The sequence below is a fragment of the Pan troglodytes genome, chromosome 4, assembly GCF_028858775.2.
Source record: "Pan troglodytes isolate AG18354 chromosome 4, NHGRI_mPanTro3-v2.0_pri, whole genome shotgun sequence".
In the NCBI taxonomy this organism is placed as follows: domain Eukaryota; kingdom Metazoa; phylum Chordata; class Mammalia; order Primates; family Hominidae; genus Pan; species Pan troglodytes.
In genome coordinates this window covers 47,668,844-47,687,944 of record NC_072402.2, presented here as the reverse complement: position 1 = coordinate 47,687,944, position 19,101 = coordinate 47,668,844, and the positions used below count along the sequence as shown (strand labels likewise).

The 19,101-nt window shown below is 39.8% G+C and overlaps 1 protein-coding gene across 31 annotated transcripts in view; it reads left to right on the top strand.

Annotated features, from left to right (window-relative positions):
* The window catches only part of MAST4 (microtubule associated serine/threonine kinase family member 4), a 575,831-nt gene that overhangs the window by 366,103 nt on the left and 190,627 nt on the right, over window positions 1-19,101 (top strand). For 15 of the 31 annotated variants that reach the window (XM_054684303.2, XM_054684302.2, XM_054684301.2 and 12 more), the window contains one exon: window positions 4,182-4,262. The exons of 13 other annotated variants lie outside the window; for them this stretch is intronic. In XM_054684303.2, coding sequence (XP_054540278.2) covers window positions 4,182-4,262 — 81 coding nt within the window. 3 more of the 31 variants (XM_054684312.2, XM_054684315.2, XM_063811166.1) reach the window with 3 other exon arrangements.

Sequence of the window (19,101 nt, the reverse complement as noted above, 5' to 3'; positions counted from 1 at the left end):
TAACAGCTCATTGTGAAAGAATGTATCAGTAGGCCATGGTGTATCTGTCTTTTTCTCCTTCTCTCTTACTGTTTGTTTATCCCTATGTTGCCTTTTTCTAAAGAAAGGCCTCTGTCTGCATTGAATAATAGAAGACATTACAATGGATTAGAGTGCAAGAGAAGGGTTATTTGTGACGTTCATTAGATGTGATCCATGTTTTATCTGTGCAACAGAATATTAATGAACTGTGGTACATTTAGAATCCTCTCTGCAGAATCTCCAGCCACCGCATGCAATGTGTTTACCTAGTTGAGCTGTGTGTTTGCTTAGCTGTTTTTTTTTTTTTTAACCCATTAACTCATCTGACTGCCTTCTGATGTGATGTAGCTACATGAACATGTCCACATCTAATTTGTGGCGCAGAAGTTAGACATCTGTGATGCAGGAAGTGTCAGCAAATTTTTATTTTAAATCTGTTAGTCAAAGATGCAGAAGCTGTGAGTTAGTCTGTGCTGTCACACTTAAAATAATAAACAGTAAAATATAAATCCGGTAGACAAATATAAATATCCCTCTTTCTAACTTACAGCACAGATATAAAATTACATTTCAGTGAAATCTGTACAGTCCCAATAATCTCATACTGGACTGTCTCCAGAAAGAGACTGCAGAATGAGAACTGTGCTTGGTTCTGAGGATTTATTATTCCTTTTGAATTTTGTAGATGCATCATACAAGAGAAATTATTTCCTTAATTAATAAAAGCATGACATTCTGAAGTGAATACTTTTCTAATCAGTCCCTGCTCTAAAATTGTGCCCTGATTTTATACTAATGAGGGACTCACTTACAAAAAGTTAGAGGGCTCTCACAACCTTATTGCTAGCTGTGACATTCTTCATATTAGAGGTACGAATAGTATTTACCCATTGCCCTAACATTTCTCCCATCTCCACCCCCACCCTAACATTCAACTCTCACCATCTGTGTGGAATATTTTAGTGGCATGCACTCATTCTTCTACTTAACCCTCCTCTCTCTAGCTGGAAATGCATAACTAAGCCATAGCTCTATTCTTTAAAACCCAGGGGCATTAACCTCCCGCTTTGCTTTTGCCTCTGTTTTTTGTTGTGCTGTTTCCTGGTTGTTTTCTTTGGACTCAGTAGATATCATTTCACATTAGGCTTTTTCTTTCTTTCCTCTTCTTCCTTTACTTTTTTTCTTTCTTTTTTCAATCTTGTCTAGATTAAGAGGAGACACTTCAAAGTAACTTTTTAAAAATATGAACTCAGCTGTGTCAAACATTCCATTTTATGATTAGAAGGACTGAATTATGCCACGAGTTTTATGACCTTGCCAGCGTCGACACAGGACATAACAGTCAGCTAAACACAGGGGATCTTTGGATGTTGTTTTGGTATCAGGCCACGCCCCCTCCTTCTATCCTCTTATCTTGGTAAATATTACTGTGCATTTAAAATAGGTAATTCTGTGTGCCTAGGGAGCATGAGAGTGGAATAGAGAATCACTCTTAAATATCATTGTAGTATTAGTATGTGATTTACTTTGAACATTTTGTTTACCTTGAAATGCAAAATTACTCTAAAATAGACATAGCTAACTTTACATTCGCTCATGGAGAAAGCTAATTCTGCAGTCTTTGAGTAAATTCAACTTCTAGCCACTGCAGAGGAATGTTATAATGGAAAGTCTTATCACAGATTCTATTAAAAGCAGATTTAATGTATATAAATTTAATTATTTGGGAATCTTACAGTCTTAACTCACACAGCAAATGTGTAGAACAGCTTTTGAATGTTCATCAGACATTACTGTTTTTCTTTCAGAAGAGTTTATTCCATAAGCACTGCAGCTGTGGAGTATTATATGAGCCTATTTTATGCTCTGTAGATGCAATCTAGAATTTTCCATTGGATTTATCAATAAACACAGGTCAGTTTCTGACTCCTGTTTCTGATATTGAAATCTTAGGTGTGAGACATCAAATATATATTTCAGAAATTAATAAGTTGTTAATTTATACAGAAATTTATGATGCCTAAATAGCCTATGCCTGGCTTTCCAGTTTCTGAGAAAGGTAGATTTTTTTGTTTTTTCCTTTTTCATTGTAAGTATAGAATTGGGTACATAGACACATCGTAGCACTCATCATGTGTGTTTCCGCATAGAGACGGGGAACGGTGTTGGTGCCTATGCATGCCGATTTTAGGACGGGAAGGAATAGATAAGACTGTACTTAGACAAAATGATGGACGTATCAGGGGACATTCCTGAGAGCTTTCCAATGAGCTGCTAAGTTAGAGTACAGCGTGTTTAAGAGCAGCAGCTTTTGAATATGCTCTGAGTGTATAAGGAAAATAATTCCTTACTAATTACAAGTGCTGGTACCAAATCAGAGAATGGTCTTAGAAGATATAAAACTTAACTCTGTTGAAACATTATATTTTTTTAATTAGAGCATTTGAGCAATAATTTTATATTTTAGTTTAAGACAAATACAGCCAAGTCTCAATTATCCATATAATGGGAGACAAGGATGGCATTTAGAATTTGCAAACCATAGTAAGCCCAAATCTGATTTTAGCCATCATTGCCAACCCTCTGTGCCAATGAAGAGCACAACCAGCTTGAATCAAACAAAATGCAACTCTGTTTCAAGACCTCATTCTCTGAGATAGGAAAACATGATACAGTGTAGAGCCATCGTCCAGTGGAGAGGCAAAATAACATTCTTTAAGAAACTCTCTGCACTAGCCAGGCACGGTGGTGCATGCCCATAGTTCTTGCTACTCAGGATGCTGAGATGGAAAGCTCTCTTGAGCCCAGCAGTTCAAGTTCGGCCTGGGAGGCATATGGAGACCCCATCTGTAAAAAAGGAAAAAGGCAGCCATGGTGGCTTACGCCTATAATCCCAGCACTTTGAGAGGCTGAAGCAGGAGAATCACTTGAGCCCAGGAGTTTGAGATCAGGCTGAGCAACATGGGGAAACCCCATCTCTACAAAAAATACAAAAATTAGCCAGGTATGGTTGTGTGTGCTTATAGTCCTGGCTACTTGGGAGGCCAAGGTGGGAGGATCACTTTGAGCCCAGGAGGTGGAGGCTGCAGTAAGCCACTACACTCCAGCCTGGGTGACTAGAGTGAAACCTTGTCTCAAAAAGAACAACAACAACAACAACAACAACAACAACAAAAGACAGGAAAGAAACTCATTGCACTATAGCAGGAGTTTCTATTGCTCACTTCAGTCTTAGAGTTGGGGCAAGAATACCTACAGAATACTTAGCTAATTTTTACTTTGATTTTGCCATGTAAAAATAGTTGGTAACTGACTAGCATCAACTCCATGCTTTAATAGATCTATTAGATCTATTGGTTGAATTGTTGTACTGTATCTAATTTAAGTTTTATCTCCCTAAAAAAAGAGACATGAGGCCAGAAAGAAAAAAAGATAAATGAACTCTATTCCAACCACACTGTGATGAATATTTGAGAATTGGCTGGAATAATCATGGTGGTTTGGATGGGTGGGTGGGGAGTGGGGGGTCAGGGATTATAATGGTTCATTGACAGTTGGATTTGAGAAGACCTCTCTGGAAGATAAAATAATATATAACTACATGTAATAATTTTTGAAATTATTTATTTTGAATATATGCATAGGAACACTTTTTATCATTGCCCCTGAGGATTAGATAAAATATTGGGTCTTTGTTATAAGGAAGACTTGTTTTTCCTTGCAAAAGTGCTTAAAAACACATCTTCCTATGTGGAAATGTTAGTTGCTTTGCTTTTTAAAAACTACGATATTTCACCTAAATTTTTATTTGCATTGTCTTCTTAATCTAGAATAAAATATACTCAATATAAAATGGCACTGGATTTTCTTTGATGCAAAAATCACATGTCAAAGATATCTGCCAAGTTGCTTTGTGACAAAGAAAAGGCTCAAATAAAAATGGCAGCTGTAGTTTTTAAAATGTAAATTTCAGCAGGAAGCATTTTACTTGTTCTGTATTTTAGAGCTGAAAAGGGCAAGTGATTAGATGATTACCTAGTGGTGTAGATAAGCTTGCCATAGTGATTCTGGCCTAAAGGGAACACGGTCCCTTAACTGAGCTATGCTATTTTTACTGCAATCAATTCTCCCACTTGGAATGACGTTATTTTAACTTTCAGTCTCACTCCCAGGAGCCTGAGTCCAACCCCATCCAGCCCAGGCAGTCCTTGTAGTCCTCTCTTGGCCTTTCACTTTTGGAGGTAAGCATGCTCCAGGGCCTGCCCAGGGCTGCTTTGTCTTTCTGTTGCCCCATTTCCCACCACCAGCATTTGATTACTTCAGACTCTGCAATCCACAATCCACAGGGTGAGGAAACTGGTTGAATTGTTTACTTGGTGACTTACTTGATCACTTACTCTATTTAGCATATTTACTCATATTTCACTTGGTGTCTCTTGACTCATTGTTCAATGTGTGTGTATATGTGACAGTTTTTCATTTTGCTTTCTTAGGAAATGATCTGCACTGAATTCTGTAAGTTTTGATCAATATAAAGATATAATTTATTGGTTTCTAGAAAACATTTCCTAATTCCTATGAGAGTATTATAATACCTGTTGCCTCAAACTATTTTATACACTATTATTTACAGGATAATGTATTTAAATTGTCTAAAGTGTTAATATTTTTTAAATCATTTTTTAGAACTCCAAGGTATATACTCCTACCCCCTCACTCATAGGCTGATTATATTCACTCTTCTCTGTTTGTTAGAGAAATATCCCCAAGGAACTCTTACATTTTAGCATAGTTTGTTATAAGAATACACGATAGAAAATACTGCTACTATAGTATCTATGGTATGTATATTCTAATAGAGTTTTCATGAGTTCACTATTTATGGATATAGTGAATCTTCCTGTATCTAATCGGAAGACACACATAGTGTACCCAGCATCCCTTTCCCCTTTTTAAAAATCCTAATCCTGTGGGGCTGGGCACGGTGGCTCATGCCTGTAATCCCAGCACTTTGGGAGGTCGAGGCGGGCAGATCACGAGGTCAGGAGATTGAGACCATCCTGGCTAACACGGTGAAACCCCATCTCTATTAAACATAAAAAAATTAGCCGGGCATGGTGGCTGGCGCCTTAGTCCCAGCTACCCCATGGGAGGCTGAGGCAGGAGAATGGCGTGAACCCGGGAGGCGGAGCTTGCAGTGAGCTGAGATCTGGCCACTGCACTCCAGCCTGGGCGAAAGAGTGAGACTCTGTCTCAAAAAAAAAAAAAAAATCCTGTGGAAGAAAGTAGAATCAAATTATCCGTTGATGCAAAGGGCAACTTAAATTTTTTTATGAATATTTTTTATTTCATAAACGCAAATGAATGACGAATTTGCCACTTATGGCCACTTCCTTAAAAATATTAACTTACAAGCTTTAGATGATATCAGTGGGACAATTTAACAAATTTGTTTCTTTCATATTTCTAAAGTAAGGCCGAACTGAAATCTGCAAAGAATAATTGACTAGGGAAACAAATTAATGACTTGGAACTTTAGTTCTACTCTTCTGCTGGTGGGATTATACTTATTATTATAAAAGTGACTTTCAACATGAGAGTTTTGTGTAATAGCTTTTATACAGCATCCTCTGAATTTAATAGGTCCTAAAACATAAGAGTAGTTTTGTTGTTTTTTTTTTTGCTTTTTTTTTTTTTTTTTTTTTCCCTATCTGGAGAATTCCTTTGCTCTTCTAATGTGTCCATTTTGGTTATCCAACTGCAAGAAATTGAACTGTGTCCTGAACTTTTTTTCTTTAGTGTAATATGTTTTCATTAAATACAATGCTTGTATTTCCTTTTCTTTATTCTTCCTAAAGGCAATAGGCTATTCAATATGAAGATGGCATCATTAGTAGAAGAGAAAAGAGAATTAGATTCAGTGCTAAGGTAGTGCAGAGGAGGATGAGGTTCTGAAGAGTGTTTTGGGGAAAAAGTTTTAGGGAACTGGTTGCGTTTGAGCTGGACCTTGAAAAATCTTAGAGGTTCAGTGGGGAGGGATTGGTGGGGGCGGGGGGGGGGGGCGGTGAAGGATAAAACCAGACAGAGAAAAAAAATCTAGGATGTAAGAAAGCATAGTATATGGTAGAAATAATGTGTGTCACTAGGACATAGGATAGGTGAAATAGAAGAAAAATCTGGAACTGTATAGAGATTGATATAAACTTGAAAATTAATTTGGGGGCATGCATGCTATGTAAGGCCTTGAATACTAAAGCTAAAAAGTTTGACTTTCATTTTGTAAGTGTTCAGGAGTCAGAAGATGTTTTGAATAAGGAAATGACCAATCTGAGTTCAAACAGAGGAAACATACCTTATCAATATTAAGAATAGATTGTATTTTAGGCAGAAACTCCAATGAGGATGCTAGTACAATCTATAATGAGTAACAGGTCTGGGATTAGGACAATTGCAATAAACTAAATTAAAATTTGCAAAGTTCTTTATAGTTGGCCAACTGGTTTTATGTACATGGTTTCATTCCATTTAATCCACCCAACACTACGTGAGACAGAAATGAATATTGCCTTTGATTACAGATGAAAATGCTAACACATATAGAGATTAAATAGTAGCCTAGGACTGAAAATGAAGTCTCAAATCTTTCCACTGTGACTAACTTAAGACATACACATGTTGCTCTGAGATCATTTATATTGAGTTTTAATTATCTGGTTTAGGTAGACCTTGTGACCTTCTTTAGTCATTTTTATTTCCCCAGTGCCTCACTCTGTATATGGAATGTACTAAGTGTTTGAAAAAATGCTTATTAAAGAATGAATAAATGAGTGAATAAGAAATAGAAGATGTATTAGTTACAGTGCTGCTAATATACCAACCACCAAATAAATATACAATGGCTCAAATACAATGGAATTGCATTGTTCACTCATAGATGAAGGGTTTGCGGGAGGATCTGCTCCATAGAGTCATTAAGGGATCCAGGGGGATCTTTAACCCATGGCCTTCAAGGATGCCTTGGGCATCAACATTTAGCTGGTGGAAAGGGAAAGAGCATGGAGGGTGGTGCACTGACAGACCTGAAGTTGGCACACATCACTTCCATTCACATTTCATGGCCTAGAAGGTGGTATTCTGACTGTATCTAACAATAGGGAAGCCTGGGAAATATGGCTTGCTGGTGCCCAGGAAAAGGAGGAAATAAGTTTGGTTAAATAGTTAGCAATCTTTGTTGTAGAAGTTGATGAAATAAAGGTGCCCCATAGCAGGTGTTCAGTAGATAATTTTCAATGAGTGACTTACTTACACTGCAATTTCTAGCATTAGTGACTTGAACCCCAAAAAACAGAGTTGGTGAGGGAGGAAAATGTTGTAATGATGAGTCTGGTCATAAACACAGTGAGAAAGTTGTAGGTAGAGATATCTGGTTGGCAGCTTGGAATTGGGTATCTCTGATAGTGTGCCCCAAAATGATGGTCTAATATTATAAATTGCAAGACTCCAAATATGTTCATGCTGTTACCACAAAAAAAGCATGTTTTGTATCCCTGCATAGATTTTGTTTTCCTACCATTGATTGTGATGGGTCAGATTTGTTCTTTATTCCTTTTTCATGAGTGGGGCTTAAAGGTCTAGGACAGAGTGGTGGTGGTGAGTATCACAGTGTCTGTGCCCTTTCGAGGTGCTGACACACAGAGTTTCTAAATATGACAATGGAAGATTCTATTCTTTTCATAGCAAAACCCTGGAGGCAGGCTGTACAGAGACATGAGTCAGCTCTCCATCTCCAGCGGAACTCCAGGGGCTTCTCCAGGCCAGGCTTCCTGAAGGTTGGCCAGAAATAAGACATCTGCAGCTTCCAGGACAGCTCAGTTGCTAAATAGGACTTACGTTTTGTTTAGTATGTCTGGGTAATAAGACCTTGCACTGCCGTATGGAGGTTATGGTAAGACAAATTTGGGCTCAGTATGAAGGAAAGGATTTTCTAAGGAAGATTTCTGAACTTTTAATGGGCTGCCTCATCAGACCATCAGGAAGGCCAGGCACCCAGTGAGCTGGGAAGATGCAGACTGTATTCCTGTACTGAGCAGAGGATTAGACTACATTATTCTCAAAAGCCCTTCCATCTTGAAAATCTCACACTCCTTAAAAAAAAAAAAAAAGAAAAAAATCTTCCATCAGGGCTGGAGAAATAGGCAAAATACACACTTTGTCTACAAACTAAATATATATATATATGGCCCTAAATATCAGTTTATTAGTTACCAGTGTGACAGAGAGCATCTTCAAGACCTTAAGTGGAATTTATGTACAACTTTGCTTTCCTCCTTCTGAGGCAACCATAACCACTCAGAATTTCTCATGACCCCCAGTACTTAATAAATTGGCTACCACTTAGGAGCTGTTTGTATAATGGTGACATCAGTGCCTCCTGAGTAATATAGATGTGACTTGTGCCAGCTCCTAATCTGGACTGTGATTAGATAGCAAGATTCCAGAAGAAGCTATCTCATTTCACATTCTCAGTGGCTTTCTTGGCACCGAGCACGCCTTGCCATCAATAGGGACCCAGTAAGTAGCTGTAGGCTGGAACACCATTACTCACTGGCCAAGTTTCTATTATGCCGTAGTGGTGTTCTTTTGTACTTCTGCTTCATCCCCCAACATCTTCCTGGATGATAACCACTCAAGAGCCTGCTGGCTGCATGTCCTGTGTTCCTTGTATTTTACTTCTTCCATCTTTTTCTTTGCATCTCCGTTTGGTTTCTGGAGTCTCAGAGTCGTAAACACACAGTCAGCTATGCCGGAGTTGGCAGTAGAGAAGGTATGCTGTTTCTTCTCCTTCCATCTCCCAAATCTCTCTCTCCCTGTTTCAGCTGTGACTGAAAACACACATGCCATGTTGCTGGTAGCATATAGTACTACTTCCAGAGAAGAATATTATCACTGTGCCATCAACTCCACAAGGACAACCATTTTTGTCTACTTTTTCACACATATATCCACAAAACCTAAAATAGTTCCTGACATACATAGAAGAGGCTCCATAAATATATATTGATTTAATGAATGAATGTATTATTGCCTGGGACTCAAGCCTGTTCTGATGTTTTCACCTGTGCTTAAACATGAGATCGAGTTATATAGTAGGTATGTTTTGAGAGCAGTGCCGGCACCTTGAGAGAAAGGGCTTATTTTTTATTCTTCTATAAATAGTAAGTTATAGCCATCAAAATGTAAAAACTGAGTAGATATCAATTACCTAGGACAAAGTAGAAAGTCATTGTTAATTAAAGTTAGACCCCAGCTTATATTAACAGATATGCCTAGCTATTGTGAGGGACAGAGAAAGTGATACAGAAGTCATGGCAGATTACACACGGAAGAGGATAAGTCACTTTAAGGAAGAGAAGTAGAATGTAAGCTCTGGAGGGCAAGGCCTGTCTATCTTACATATTGCTGTCTCCCTAGCCCATGTAGCATAATGTGGTACTAAATAACTAGGTACTAAATAAATTATTTAGTTGTCATTAAATGTGCTTTGAAGCAATAAGAGAATTGTGAATTGGGGGCTGCTTTTAAAAACCCGAAGCCCTTCAGTGAGTCTGTGTTCCTTTGCAGCCACATTCTGTCTGTGGCTGGGTCCCTGCAGCACCTTTTAGAGCTGCCGTTCTCCATTTCAGCATAGACCCCACCTAGCTGGCTTCATTCATTCACAGTACCTGAAGTGGCCCTGGAGATACTTGAGTTTGATACTTCACAGACTAGGAGTCATAGTGCCTGAGTCTTGGTCACAGACCTCACCACATGTAAGCTTTGTGACCTTGGGCAAGTGTTAAACTTCTTGAACGCTCATTGTCTTTATCTATGAATCCCCTACCTCGTTGGCAATGTAAGAACAGTAGCTTATAGGGTTTTAGTGCAATAACTTTTTGTGAGCAAGAATGGAGCATATGGTGGTCCTAAGAGTGATGGGCAGGAAAGGTAGACAGCACCTTAACAGGGAGGGCATCCAGCGTAATTCTCACCTAGTCCCATTTTGCCAAGAGCTGGCCTATTTGTCCTGTTGCTGCTTGGAAAGGTTACTGGGTATCCATGGCTGCCTGAATCCCCCTCACTTCACTTGTTGCCATGGTGAGGGGCAGACATCATAGGCATTTACCAAACACATGGCAGTATGTTGTGATTTTGTGTCTCCTTTTCACAGGGAACCTGTAAGACTGGGAAAGTCACCTGACGGCTAAACCACTAAACCCTTTTAGTTTCTTTCGCTTTTTACAATGAGAGGGCCCATTTGTCTTTTTTATTCTATTTTTCCCCCTTTCACTTTGTGGAGAACATTGAAAAAATCTGAAGATGCTCGTACCAGATGGTAATTTCTTTGTACTCTACAGACACCAGTTCCTGTGCTTTTGTGAATGTGATGGTTTAATGAATTCCCGGAATTTTATTTCTGAATTGTCATATAGGATCAAATCTGTGTCATGCAGGCACTCTTAGGAATGGCTCAGCCAAGCAGAGATGAGCCTGATTATGAACACGGTGCCAGCCCTGTGGGTGTGGGTCTGGGGAGAGATGAGGAAGATTGGCAGTCTCAGCTGTCACTGGGGTGGTGTGGACAGGCCACTTAGCACGTCCCTCCACCCTACCCTTGCTGGTTTCTGCCAGTGCCACCACCTGGAGGCTTCCCTTGCTTAGTAAGAAAGAGGATGTGTGTGCGGTGCTCCAGAGGAGGACAGGGTGGGGTAGGAGACTTCAAGTGGGTAGCAGTAATGGGGAAGGGCAAGCATAATAAACTTACTGCAGAAAGGTTGTTTCCTTTGATTTTTCTGAAATATAGTATTTTTAAAATGGATATTATAAGCTCATCTTCTATAAACTTGCAGAACCTAGGGGATGAAGTCTTGTGAGGTCAGATGGCAAGCAGAGCTTTTAGGTCCGTGGGGTCTTGGCACAGCTGAGTCCCTGCAGCGCCTTCACTCATCCATGTGTAGACACCTACATGTTCCAGGCCCAGACAGCCATTCCATGGCCATGTTGTTTGTCATGATGGTTTGTGTTTTTTCTCTATGCACTCACCTTTTCACATTAACTTTTCTGTTTTGTCTACTGACTTGAGTTAAAGGCACAAATTACTAAGCTAGATATTTGCATGTGCAGCGGCTTAGTGTGCAGCATTGATGGGAGCTTGCTACATGCCTGGCACTGTTCTTAGTGCTGCACGTATGTTAACTCACACAGTTTTCACCCTGTGGCTGGGAGGCAGGTACTGTCTTCATTTTACAGATGTGAAAACTAAGGCACAGAGACAGATTTATCTATGGAGCCCACACATCTCAGTTTGCCCAGATGCGGATTGATGTATGCCTTTTTTTCCAGTGTGATGCTCAAAAGCACTCCCCTTTCACTTTCAAAACCTCCATGTTTGATCAACAGATTATGCCCTCTTCCCAATATCTAGAAAGTGACCTGGTCTGGTTCAAGCTCAAGCATCTGGTTGGAGAGCCTGTGCCTCTATTTCTTCGGGACTTCAATTTGTGGTCATTTTCATTTGCATTCACAGTGTAAGATTCCATTTACTGGCAGGTAGATTTGTTACTGTGTCTGGAGCTTTCTTGCTTGGTTCCCTAGATGTTTTAGTCCTCTGTTAAGAGTGCATTCATGGGTATAAGGAGCATGTTTTGACGTTTGGAGCCCGATATTACTTTTTAAAAATTTTGTTTTAGACAGAGCCTAGGTGATGCAAAAAAAGGTTAAATTGGGTTTGCTTTGGAAATCAGGCCGTGGGCCCCAGCAACTCCAGTCTGAGCAGCCTGTGCCTTGTTCCCTCAGCCTGGGCCAGCCTGCTACTTCCCTGGGGGTGACAGTGTTCTCACCATTGCGGTGTTATTCAGAGGGCTCTGGGAGCCCTTTTAGGAAACCAGCCTCTTCAGGCCTGAGTAAGGATTCCTCACCCCATTTGCAAGGAGCCCGGACACTTCCTTGATACCATCCACTCTTAAACATTTCTTTGGGCCTCATAGCTCAAGATGATTGATTACTGTGTAGTCTTTTCTGGGCCAAATACTGTGACTACTTTACTTAAGTAACTTATTAAATTTTTGTTTTTGAATATATTGAAATTATTCTATGGAGGCTTAACAGTTATCTTTTTAGTAGATCTTCTTGAGGTGAATAAAAATTTACTTTGCTGTGTGTGGGTGCATGTGTGTGTTGGGGAAAATTATATCCTATGTTCCATTTTGTTAAGGCATTTCTTTGTGACAGGAGAAAAACACATTTCACATCATTTTAAAAATCCTATTTCCAACATTTAAAATATGGATACAGCCATTAACACCCACCCTGTTGATATGAGAATTAAGCTGTGATGTTCTTGGAAAGCATAAGATGGTGATGATAATGTGAAACTCAGAGATGCCTCAGTAAAAGGAGTAATACAAATGCGAAAACTTTTAAAAAAGTCGTTTCTCCAGCAGTAACATAGATAATAATGCCTCTTGGAGGTGGTGTAAGAATTAACTAGGCAATGTATGTGAAATGTTCCAAGAAGAGTGTTCTGTTTTGTTATTATTAGTGTCATACCGTTCTTGCAACCCAGCATTCAAAATGAACTATAAAACCCGACCTTTGTATCAAGGATGTTGCATATTCTAATTGAAGTGATAGTGAATGATGAGGTATTATGAAACTGGGAGAGCTGTACTAATAGTCTCGGGTGAAAAAGACATGAGCTAAATTTCATGGATTCTTAGGCTTTTCTACTTATTTCTCTGACAATTTGCTTAGCTGAATCATTACTGGCTCCAGTTAATAAAACATTATGGAGATACCCCACATTGAGAAGAACATTTACTTTCTCACAGTGGTATTGTTTTTTTCTCTCCTCTTTATATAAAATACAAGTTTCGCTCAACTTTAATCAAGCTCTGAGTCAAAAGCCACCTGTAATTCTTCCCTTTTAAAAATCTTTGCAGTGTGCACATGTGTAGATTTGGGGGCATGTGCGCATCATCCACTAGGAAGTCCTGTTGATTCTGCCTTCTCAATATGTGATGCTGACCACCTCTCCTATCCCACCTTAGTCTGAGCCGCTGCCATTTATCCCTAGATTTGTGTAGTAGTAGCCTCCTAGCATGTCTTCCTGCTTTAGTTCAACCTTTGCCCTCCTATGATCAGTCTCCATCCAGCTCTCAGAGTGATTTTTGTGGGGTGTGAGCTGCTCCTGCTCAGAACCTTCCAGCGGATGCCCACTGTCTTCCGTGATCCGGCTTCCTGCCGTGTCTCACTCATTCCCTCTAGCCTCATTGGACTCTGCCTTTTCTTGAGCACTTCAAGCATGTTCCTGTGTCAGGGCTGATTATTCCCTGTTTCTAAAATACTCTCTTCCTACCCCTTCAACTTTTTTTTAAATCCCAAACCTGTTTTTAAAAAGTTGAAAAAATTGTACGACCATGTTCATCTTGATTCACCGGTTAACACTTGCCACATTTGCTCTTTCTCCCCTTCCTTCTTTCTTAGCCCCTAGATGTATTTAAACATTTTTCCCTCCTGGACCATTTGAGAGTAATTTGCAGACATTCAGGCACTTCACCCCTAAATACTTAAGCATGTATCGCCTAAGAATAAGTATATTCTCCTATATCACTATATTATTATTATTATGGCCTTAAAATTGAACATCATTATATGGGCTATGTCAGCTTTCTCCTGCTGTTTCAAAAAATGTGTCTGTAAAAGTTTTTTTTAAATGTCAGAATCCAGTTAAAGATCATATGTTCCATTGAGTTGTTGTATCTCTTTCTTTAGTCTCCTTCAATTGAGAAACTTATACTGTCTTTCTTCTTCCCTCAGTACTAGACAACTTTTCTGTTGAACATCCCACAATTTCAGTTTATCTGATGGCTTTGTCATCTTTAGATTCAGGTTAAACATATTTGCCAAGAACAGGTGATGATGTCCTCCTCATAGCATCACACCAGGAAATCCAAAAGCTGGTGTCTGCCAGATTTTGCCTTTATGGTGATTATGCCTTTACCTTATTAAGTAATCTCTGGGGTAAAATTTTTAGTCCATATGAATATACTCTTCACAACAAGATTTCACCCAGTGGTTTTTGCTTTCATTGATGACCTTGCTCAAATCATTTATTACATTGCTGTTTGTCACAGTTTTTTATTCCTATTAATTGGTGTTCTTCAGTTGAAGAATATTCCCTCCTTTCTCTCCCTTCATTTTTAGGAAGATTGACTCATACATTTTTCTATAGAATAAAATGGAAGACAAATACATATTTGATGTGTAGTAATCTATAACCAGCATTCCTCTTTTTGTTGGTCAAGTTGTCCTAAAATTCATCAGTGGGAAGCAGAAGCCCTTTAAGCTGGCTCCTGGGTCCTTTTAACATGATGCAATTAATCTTTGAGCACCTCCTCACTTTCTGGCACAGGATGTTCTAGCTGTCCAGAGCAGCTAAAGGAACACTGAAATGATACCTGAATGGCGCTCGCCTTCACTTCCTTAGCATCTGTAGTAAATGTTACTGTATCAAAGGCCTTCCCCGGCCACTCTATGAGAACACCACCACCATCTTTTGGACTGCTTCATGATGTTTCTTATAGCGAATATCTCACCTGATATATAACATTTATTTATTTGTTTATTTATCCTACCCAACTAGCATGAAACCTACAAATTACAAGGGATTTGCCTATTTTGGTTATCATTGAGTCCCTAGTATCTGGCACATAATGTGACCTCAACAACTACTTGTTATAGAAATGAATGAATGAATGAATTCATCCCCACCTTGAGCCTACATCAAGCTTTTCCAGATGAGCTGCCACTGCTTTTCTATTTCATGACACTGAGATGAATCAGACTGACTGCAAGGGGTTTACAGATGTTTGTCTGGAGTTCGTTGCAATTTTGCTTCTAGTAGTTTTCCTGCCTTTGGGTTCTGGTAGTATTCAGAAGTATTACTAACAACGCGTTACAAATGACACTCACTGCAAGGCACTTGTCACGGACAGTGGAAACATTTTATGATGAATTTCCTTTGTCTCCAGCTTCTCTGAACAGAAGGTTTGGCCATTTTAGAAATAAAAAATGAAACACTTGACTATGTTAGAACTTTTTACCATGGAATCTAATGCTGGCTACTAAAAATTGAGTAGAGTAAGGGTTTTATTTTCTAAATGGAAAAAAGTAACTATTTGTTCTGTACATAATACCTTGAAAGCTTTCATGGGATTTGCAAAGTATAAGAGTTGTTTCTTATTTTCAGAGAATTTCTATTCTAGCTGAGATGATAAGAATTAAGAGTATGGGTTGAGAATTGTGCATTAACACTTAATATAGCTGATGTATGTCATGGGCTGAATGGTGGCCCCAAAGATATCAGGTTCTAACCTCTGAAACCTGTAAACATTACCTTACTTAGGAAAAAAGGAGTCTTTGTAGATGTGATTAATTTAAGGATTTTGAGTTGGGGGGATTATCCTGGATTATCTCAATAGTTCCTCAATTCAATCATAAGTGCCCTTGTGAGAGAGGCCGAGGGGGATTTGGCCCACAGAGAAGCCAGAAGATGCAAGGAGCAGATTCTCCCTGAGAGCCTCACAGGGAGCCTGGCCTATTGACATCTTGATTTCAGCCCTTTGACACTGATTTCAGACTTCTGGCCTCCAGACTGGGAGAATATATCTCTATTGTTTTAAGCCAACAAGTTTGCTGTCATTTGTTACAGCTGCTGCAGGAAACAAATGCAATGGTAAACTGCATTCTCTTGTTTTTCCTGGGACCCCGAAATGACAAAGTGAGGACAGTGTGGTGGGCACTTTCGCGTTCATGTTACAGAAGAAGGAGCCCAGGGGTAAGGGAGCCCAGTGACTTAAACCAGCTTTTCCAACTCTGAGCCCAGTGCGCCTTTCACTGTGGCCCCCTGCCTCCTCCTAGTGACTAGAACCAGTGCTCACAGAGTGCTCATCATGATAGTTTAAAAAAGACAGACCACTGTGGCTGGAGAGATTAAGGACAAGTGTGTGTAAGGTAGAAACACAAGGGCATCCTTAAAGGAGAAAAATATTGAGAGAGTCAGAACATGACCAGTCCTGCTTCCCACAGTCCAGGGATGTATTCCCTGTTTAAATGCTGTTTAGGCCGGGCACGGTGGCTCATGCCTGTAATCCCAGCACTTTGGGAGGCCGAAGCAGGTGGATCACCTGAGGTCAGGAGTTCAAGACCAGCCTGGCCAATATGGTGAAACCCCCGTCTCTACTAAAAATACAAAAATTAGCTGGGCTTGGTGGTGCATACCTGTAATTCCAGCTACTCGGGAGACTGAGGCACGAAAATTGCTTGAACCCGGGAGGCAGATTAGGTTGCAGTGAGCCAAGATTGCACCACTGCACTCCAGCCAGGGTGACAGAGCTAGACTCCATCTAAAAAAAAAATGCTGTTCAACTTTCCAGGTGTTGGATGCCTCTGAGCATTGTATCCATGTGTCTGTCTGTGCATGGAGAAGAGAATCCCTTGCCATGTAGTTGACAGCACATTTTAGCTTTACCTCATGGGATCATTGCCTCTGCTGTTGCCATGTGCATGTACCATGTACATGTGGGTAACACTAACATGAGACTCCAAGAAAAAGCCACGGGATGAACTGGATGGTTCCAGCCCTGCGAGGCATTACCCCTTTCTGGAACGCACTCAGATAGGCTCACTCCTTCTTCCTGGCAGCCATCAGAGTTCTCCTGCTGCAGGCCCTGCTGTGAACTGCTCCAGGCCTCTTGATCCGCACTGCTGCCACCTCTGCATATATGATTGGGCCTTCCTGTTCTCTAGTTTACTAAACAGTCATTTTGCTTCTGTAAGCCAAGCACAATACTGGGGAGATGAAGATTAAAAAGGATTCCATCCCTCCCCTCAGGGAGCTCTCGGACTTGTATGGGAAATAGAAAGGGAACTAGCTTGACTGAAGTGTGATAGCAGAAGTATGGAGACAGTAATCTCATGCTCTCCCTCTGCCCACAACTTTGGAGAAAAGAACAATGTGTTTAATGCACAGGTCTTTGCAGGCTCATCTGGGAACCAGGAGATAGAAGGGATTCCGTAGGCTGTGGCATTCAGGAGGGAGATCTGGACAATTAACATCCCCACAGTGTTGATCTGGAGATTTTGGTGTGATGATTATAATGTGTTATAATTCTTTACCCATGACCTTTATGAGACTTGTAAACTACCTGGGAGCCTTGATCCTGTGGGCTTCCTATTTAGCTCAGTTTGAGATTAAATAGAATATGGATAACTAAGTACCCTTTTTAACACTTTTAGTAGCCACTGACCCCTATTCTCAACTTCTTTGCATCTATAGTTTTCTATTGATGATGATTGGAAATATAAAAGGAACTAAATTGTATAGACATCATGTAGAGAGTGGCAGGCCAAGAGCTTTAAACCAAGCTACAGATATCTGTGGCATTGGGGTGTAGGGTCAGCATCAGGGCTGATATAGAAAGTCTCACCTTCATGAATATGGGGATCCTTTCTATTATCAGACTTTTTTTTTTGAGACAGAGTTTTGTTCTTTTTGCCCAGACTGGAGTGCAATGGTGCGATCTCGGCTCACCGTAACTTCCGCCTCCTAGGTTCAAGCGATTCTTCTGCCCCAGCCTCCCTAGTAGCTGGGATTACAGGCATGCGCCACCACACCTGGCTAATTTTGTATTTTTAGTAGAGACGGTGTTTCTCCATGTTTGTCAGGCAGGTCTCTTAACTCCCAACCTCAGGTGATCCACCCGCCTCAGTCTCCCAAAGTGCTGGGATTACAGGAGTGAGCCACCACGCCCGGCTATCAGACATTTTTAGAACACCCCACATGATCTCTTGATTGAGAAAGTAGAAAAAGCAGAAAATAACTGCAAACTCAGAGCATTTAATTTTTTTATTGATCACAACAGCAGTTGTACACATTTGGGGGGAAAAGAAAACAAACCTCCTGCCCCTATGCATGATCTTGTTTATTCAGTTTATTGTCAGTGTTTAGACCCATAAATCCCTCATAATAGCTTCTTGGGCATGAGTCACTGTTCCTCACCTTGATGGTCCCCATCAAGTTCTGCTCTTGGGTTTACATTGGCTGTTGTTTCTTTCCAAAAGGAAAAAAGATTATATATGACTACAGTTAGAGAAATCAATGAAATGTCATTTGATTCTGTTAGTTTTTTGTGAAAACAGAATCGAAAGGCTTTGGCATAAAATGTAGTTTATTGTTTTGTCAGTTCTGTGTATAGGTTTGTGCATTCCAGTGACATCTTAGAAAATACTGGCAACTACACAGGATTCGAACTCAGAACCTAGAACCCAGTGATCATCCTGTCTCCAAAGGCATTTTTATTTCTATTCTCTGCTTCTTTGAAGCTTCAAAGTAGATTTTCTTTTTCAGTGTAAAATCAGCTGCCTAAGGTACTGTTGCTGTAAAATCACACACATAAATTTTTATATTGATTGCTTATTTTGAGGCATTGTTTTGTTATATGCACAAGTTTATGAATTTGACTATGAATGAACATGAAAGAAGATATACTTTGAAATCATTGTGGTCACTTTAACACAGAACTAAAAACTAAAATCAGAAATCTTTCTAGTAAAGTAAAATGCACTCCTCTATTCTCCCCTTCACTTTCTGAATTTTACAGTTTTTAAAGTACATCCAAGGTTGGGTGAGTTGTAGTAATGAGAGTAGGGTTTACTAAAGGAAGTAAAGACCTAAAATGCTCCTATTCTAGTTATTCTGTGTTTTAAAATCAGTCTTTAGGAAGTCTTCTTAAAACATTTAGTAAGCTATGGCATATCAGCAAATATAACCCACTTTTGTTAGGTTGCTGTACTAATGCTGTGGGAAGGATACCAAGAAGAGAAGATGTTCTTCTTTTAGTTTTAAGTAACAATTTAGTTAAGTTAGACACCTGAAAAAATGTACAGAGCTATGAATGCTACATGAGTGGTACAACCAGAGGCCATGAGAATTTAGGATCAGGATTTAAACTGGACTCTGAAGGTTGATTCGGGGCTAAGTAC